General features: G+C 39.5%; 1 protein-coding gene across 1 annotated transcript in view; it reads left to right on the forward strand.

Annotated features, from left to right (window-relative positions):
- Positions 1–23: 23 nt before the first annotated feature.
- LOC101863058 (adapter molecule Crk) overlaps positions 24–6,769 on the forward strand; it is a 34,832-nt gene continuing 28,086 nt past the window's right edge. The window contains exon 1 of the mRNA XM_005108966.3: positions 24–195. Coding sequence (XP_005109023.1) covers positions 161–195 — 35 coding nt within the window. The 5' untranslated portion in view covers positions 24–160. The remainder of the gene's footprint in view (positions 196–6,769) is intronic.

Here is a 6,769-nt window from a genome sequence, read left to right on the forward strand (position 1 = left end):
TGTTTTTAATGTAATCGATAAAGCTCAACTTTAGCCTATGTCGACCCATATCACTGCGTATCTCTCGCCTCTCTTTCCTCAACACGACTGTTACTCAACCCAAATGTGGAAGTAAAATAAGAAAATTGTGTCCGTGTTCAGTTTTGTTAGCAAAACTAGTATGGAGGCAGATTTTGACCATGAGGACAAGTACAGGTAATTATATTTTTATATCAGAACTGTGTGCCATATTATGACGAATGATACGCGGAAGGTGTTGGGGATTTTTTAGAAAGTGGTAGACCCAAAGAGAATGTAATGACTGTGACACAACACCCACTGTCCACTGTCACCTTCCACACACTTACAGTTATAGAAGCTTTTCGTTTCTTACAATAATCTCTTGTAGCCGTTGTCTGTGAACTAGATCTATAGGCTCGTGAACTATAACATCAGTTTTGTCTGACATGACAAACAAGTAACAAGGCCAAGACCTGTCTCTCCTACTTCTACTCTACTTCTTTAATCTTGGACTGATGTGAAATTTTTTAGTTTTTGTTTTAGAAGAGATTTTTAGGCTAGATCTAGATTCAGAAGTCTGACTGAGAAGTAGACTAGATCTAGATCTAGATATCTAGAGTCTAGATTCTAATTGAGTCTTGAGTTTCATCTGATCATGTCTGATGTATTGTCACTAGGCCACCTCTATTCTCACCCCGGGTGAGAATAGCGCAGGCGAGTCTTTTGGCTATTCTCACCCGGTGTCCGTTCACAGTTATAGCCTAGATCTAGGCTAACCAATTTGGCGTTCCCCCTAAACCACAGAATTCTACACTGTGATAACAGAAAAATTGTAGAATTCTGTGCCAGTAACAAACGTTCTATTACTACTGTTAGCCTACTAAAAGCGTACAATTTTGTCTGTGGGCAGTGGAGAGAGAGAGAGAGAGATAGAGGAGTAGCGCGAGAACTTCCGGGCAAAACAAAACGGCTTGATTCGAAAAGTTAAATAGCCGTAGCATCTTTGTAGACGACCAAATTAATTATCATTTTTTTTACTTTGTTTTGGTCAATTTGATCGTCCACACCAATAGACAGTATTCAGAAAGAGACAAGAGAGAGAGAAGAGGGGAGGAGTAGATCTTGCGAGAACTTCCAGGCAAAACAAAATGGCGGCCCCCGTAGTTCGGCTCGATTCGAAAAGTGAAATAGCCATAGCATCTTTGTAGACGATCAAATTAGCTTACTTTTGTGCTATAATATAACGTAATCTTTTCTTTGCCTTTATCCATTTGATCACCCACATCGATAGAAAGTATTCCGAAATTAGGAAAAACAGGTCTTGTTTCACACCTACGGTGGCAAGTCTCACCCGGGGTGAGAGGTCGATCGTATTTCTATTCTCACCCCGGGTGATAATAGCCACTTCCTTGTCACTATTGCAATTGCAGATATCATACTTTAAAATCTAGATCGAAAGTCAAGATTTTGTGACAGATCATCCAGATCTTGTCCCTCTTTGAGAACTATTGTCATCAGCGTGTCTAAGACTGAGAGATCTCTATCTATCTATTGGAACTTTACCGAGAGATTGGAACTTGGAACTTTTTGAGTAGTGTGAGTTTAAGATGTAATGGCTAGACCTCTGCTGGTGGACATGACGGTGATCTTGTATTTCCATTGGTTAAAGTCCATGATCCATTTGTTTTTACATCCAGAGAAGAAATCCAGAAGTGTTGATGACCAAATACTATTTGAAATAGGCTACACAAAGAGTAGGGATGCAACCTAACTGCAAAACATCAAAATAGGATAAAAACATGCCCCCCTGAACCCCCACCTCCATTATTTTTATTAGGTCAGGGGGGGTCAAGCCGCCCTACTCTTGACTTTAACGAACGAAACTACAAAATCGCTGACATGACAACACTGAAACTACTTTCACTGCATAATTAAGCAAGCTTGATACAGTGGAGTCCACTTATAACGAGTCCTGAAATAACGAGAAGTTGAGAAACTTGTTGGTAATCTAGCGAAACAAAGAATGGGAGAGCCCATGTGTGTCAACAGTGAAGGCCGGAGCGACTGAGTAGGGAGGATGTGGCATTCGCAGACAAGGAGAACGCATCGCGTGATAGGCCAGCGTAGGCCTAGTCTAGATTATATATCTAAGCCTACCATGCCTCTCAGTTCACCGATGTGGGGATGGAGAGGTCACAGCAATATGATGGATGGAGCGAATGTGTGACGTGCGCAAGCAGACGGAATGCACCACAGGGTGTGGTGGGGTGGGAGAAAACCCAGCGGGCGAGTTAGCCCAGAGCCCTTTCTTTCTGATGGCCAACGAGCTGTCAGTCAACATCACTAGCACTAGAGAAAGGAACCTGATTCAATTTTTAAACTGGTAAGACCTAGAGGTCATGTTGAAACAATATAATTATCAAAAAGAAATAAACAGTTCACACCAAACTCGTAGATTACGCCTACTTGTACCGTTTTCCTTGAATTTATTACGGGATCCCTTATAGTGAAAATCCTGCTATAACGGACATTTTGCACCGGTCCCCTTGCCTCCCTCTCGTTATAACAGGACTCCATTGTACATGAATGTTCATTATACTGAGTGGGAAGGTCGGTTGTTTTTTAATCATGCAACCGTCTCATGTAGCCTACACGTTTTATACACTTTTTTTCTAGTTGTATTTTGCATGCTGAACACGAATATAATATTTATATATGGCCTTCATTTTTGCCGCAAACCAATAGTTATTGAGTTATCGGTGTCTGAAAATAGTAATATTTGACTTGATTTTAACAACATGGGGGGTTTCAGGGGGGCATGCCCCCCCTGCTTTTCACTATGATTGATGTTTTGGCAATTAGGGTTGGTATTTACTTGAAAACGATTAATTTGCAAGGATATTAGTGACCATACGTGTGTTCTACAGCAAAAATTTTAAGCAGTTTACGTCAAATCTATGCATCTGTGTGTGGGTGCATAAGTAAACATTTACCGGAAGGTCTTCCGTAACGGGCTACCATTACCACCCCAACAAACACAATAATAAAAAATGTAACCTAACCCTCTAACCATGACCATGGGTTTTTGGCAGATGCTCTGGTGTGGTTTGCTTCTTCTTTTTATTAAAAACTATTGTCCTTGTCTCTCCTCCTTTTTTGTGTTTGTTACTCTTTTGTAACACCTCTAATCTTCGGCACTTTGAATATGATCTTATTATGTTGCAACTGCTGTAAAACTTTTGCTAGAACTAAAAAAAACAGCCCTGACCCAACCCCTAACCCTGCGCCTACTCTAAAAGTCCTACCCCTACCACTGACCCTACCTATACCCCAAATCCTTCCTAACCCTAACCCTGTTCATTACTTTGTTTCAAAGTGGTCACTCATTACGGAATTCCTTCCTACTGAGTGCACTTTTGCGGAAAGTTGAGAAAGTTTTGCCATATCTTCACTTCCGAAATGGATACATTTGATTTGAGAGAACCAGGCTAGCCTATTGTTTTCTAGAGGTCATGACTTGATGTAATTAATGAAAGCAATCAGAAGACTAACTAACTTTATCTACTGTGCATTGGAGGATCAGTCTTTTTGTTTGTTTAGAGAATGTGATGGGCTGGCATGAACTTTCAAATTAAATTTGATAAAGCAAAGCAGAGCCCAATTTGATATAGGCAAGTGTGCTTTTGCCTGTACCGATCCTCAAATGTGCGCGAATGTATCAAACCATAATATTCATGGATCTGACAAAGCTTTCTTCAAATAACACAGGACATTATAGTCCATTTACTTTAACCATTCTCTCAGTTTCTTTCATTTTCCTGAGAAAAAAAACTGACTGTTGCATTGGCCTGTTCTTTTGCATGCATGTGGTCTTTTATATTTTGACGCTCCTTAAGATTTTTATGTTGTTTAGTCTGCATATAAAACAGTTTATTCAGAGCGGCGAATTCCTCTGATGTCTTTGTAATATCTTAAGATTTCTGTTCTTAAAATTTAGTTTAATAGTAATGACGGCATTTCCATTCAAAGATGCTGTTTTTCTGATATTGTCCCCCATTATTTTCAGTTATTTTAACCAGAAAACAGCTGATTCTAAGCACTGGTTTTATGTTTAACCATATAATAGAACGTTGTCTATCAACTGTCTTTATGTTTGCTAATGTCGCTTAGTAAATTTTCAGATTTTTTCCATGTAATTCCAATGGCTTCCCTAGCCATAAATTTTTAAAAACAAATTTTTGGGAATATGACAGAATCGGAAAAATGTCGAGCACAGAGAAAAATATGAACACAAGTGTGACATTGTCATTTTGTTGTTGAACGCTGTGACCTGGGTAAGTTTACAAACTAAATTCTAAATTGTGTGCGTTCAAGCAAGGTTGTTTCTTATGTCTAGAATAAAGAGACGGAATCAATTATGCTTCAATTTTCGCAGGGCAAAAATTATTCTTGATGGTCAGTAGCATTTCAAACCCATGTGCAAAGCTTCAGTGCATTAAGTCAAGAGACAGTTGAGATAGCAGTGCAAACGTTGGCACGAAAAAGTGGAAAGACTATAGTTTATTCATTGTAGGCCTTGAATCACTTACTTGATATTTCACACTCGTAGTCTGTTCTTATTTCCTCCACCAAAGGCAAAAGGGAGTTCTGGTTCCAATGGTGCACAAATTTTCTCCAAAGTTGTAAGGCCAAGGCCTATGTAGTGACAACTGAGGCCCGTCCCAGAGTGACTTTGTTGGTCTGAGGCTTCCTTCCACAAGCAGATGCACATGGAGTGAAAGGGACTTTGAGTTCAGAATGGGTTAAAACGTTAAGTCTGTCTAGGTCTCTATGTCAGCTAGCTACACATTCGTATATTATGTTCATAAAGACTAATTTATCAAGTTGATCATAGTTTGTAGTTTTGAAGTTTTTCATCCTCTGTTGCCTTTAAATGTCAAGGGGAGATGCAGTTTTCTGTGGTAGGCCAGCTCCACAGCTTTTTCAGTTGTGATATTATGTTTTCTCTGGTTTTCTTTGGACACCCTCGATCCACCTTTTGTATGGCCTTCTTCTTCCTTTATAGCCTGAGTGCTTGGTGTTGTAGGCTCTCGAGGCTGGCTGGGCCGGTGACTTACATAACAAGTGGCCAAACCATTTTATTCTGTCTTTCTATGTAATGAAGGCAGGACTCAATGCTGATAGCTGCTCTTACTTCTTCATTTCTCTGCCTGTCTCGTCTTGTGATGCAACGGGTTTTGCGGAGACATTTAATTTCGCATGCAGTGATTTTGCTTTCATGGACATTACTTATGTCCAGGTCTGGCACTGGTAGCATAATGTTAGTTTGAATATTGAGGTGATAAGCTGTCTCTTTATGTCCAAGGAGATGTTTGAATGAGATAGGATGGGTGCGAGCTGGTAGGTGACAGCACTGGCTTTTTTAGTTCGAATTTCTATTTCTCTCTGTCTAAGTTTTCAGAAAAAGGGCTGCCAAGATATTTAAACTCCTTCACCTGTTTCAGTTGTTTAGTATTGACATGGATGTTCAGGGGACTAATGGTTTCGGCTCCCTTTCATAACTTCTGCTTTTGATGTGCTTATTTTCGTGTTAAGCGTTTTTGAAGTTGATCATAATATGTTGTATAAAATTTGTTCCAGGTGCCATCAGTAGGCTTATGAAATTGTAATTTTGATGGTAAAATCGTTTTCCTAGAGCCTCAAATATTAGAGAGGGATTGTGTTTACTCCAATAATCTGAACTCACCGCACCAAGAGGTTCAAGATTATTCAACTCGCAAATTGTATTTCATTAGTAAAAGAGGGTATACTCTTTAGCTTCTCTGCTTATCTGTTGTGCATTGCATCAGTAACCTCTAACTCAAAACCCCCTTCTCACCCAATTGTCTTTCATTTTAAATTATTTACGGAGATCTCTGAAGGATTTTTTATGATGCTTGGCTTTTTTTCCAGCACCGGGAATTGAAACCGCAAATTCTTCTGTTAAAATTATGTTAAAATTTGAAATGCATAGTGAAAGTGTTTGTAACGCTGTCTACTTACAATTCAACAGCTTTAGGGGAATAAGCTAGTTACTAAGAGAACCAATTCTAAATGGGTTGGAGGGGGGGGGGGGGTGCAAACATCATGTGTGTTTGCTCGCTTTACAGTTTTCATGGAAGCAAACAAATAAGAAACCTGGAAGATTGTATGCTCACCATGGGTGTGTGCAATTCTGCATTCTTTCCCTATAGAGAAGTGATTTAATAGGTTTGAAATGTAACATATTCATATTGCCTCATTGCCAATAGTGCTCCATGCATTTCCGATGTGCACTTTCAAATTCACACTTCACATCCCCTCTTGCTCAGTACAGTAACACGGTACTGTAAGTTCTGTAAACAAAATATGTAAGTAAATGAAGGGGGAGGTATTTGAGTGATTGTTTGTCATGTGAATGGGTTTTACATAGCCTTGTAACTTTAATTTCAGTAATATTGTTTTTTTAAATTGAAGATTGTCACATGATTCACACCAGCACAAATACAATTAAATCATTTAGGAGTCCAGCTGCTTTGACGTAGTTAACTTGAGCTGAGTGGGATACAGCATCCCAGCTAACAGACGGAGACACAATTAAAAACTTCCACACGTAGAAAATTGAATTTGGGACTTCTGCATTCAGCCATTAGGCCTACCCTGCACACTTTCAACGCAGAGGAACTGGCAAGATCAGGAGTCTCTCTCTCTCTCTCTCTCTCTCTCTCTCTCTCTCTCTCTCTCTCTCTCT

Source organism: Aplysia californica, unplaced genomic scaffold, assembly GCF_000002075.1.
Source record: "Aplysia californica isolate F4 #8 unplaced genomic scaffold, AplCal3.0 scaffold00739, whole genome shotgun sequence".
In the NCBI taxonomy this organism is placed as follows: Eukaryota; Metazoa; Mollusca; class Gastropoda; order Aplysiida; family Aplysiidae; genus Aplysia; species Aplysia californica.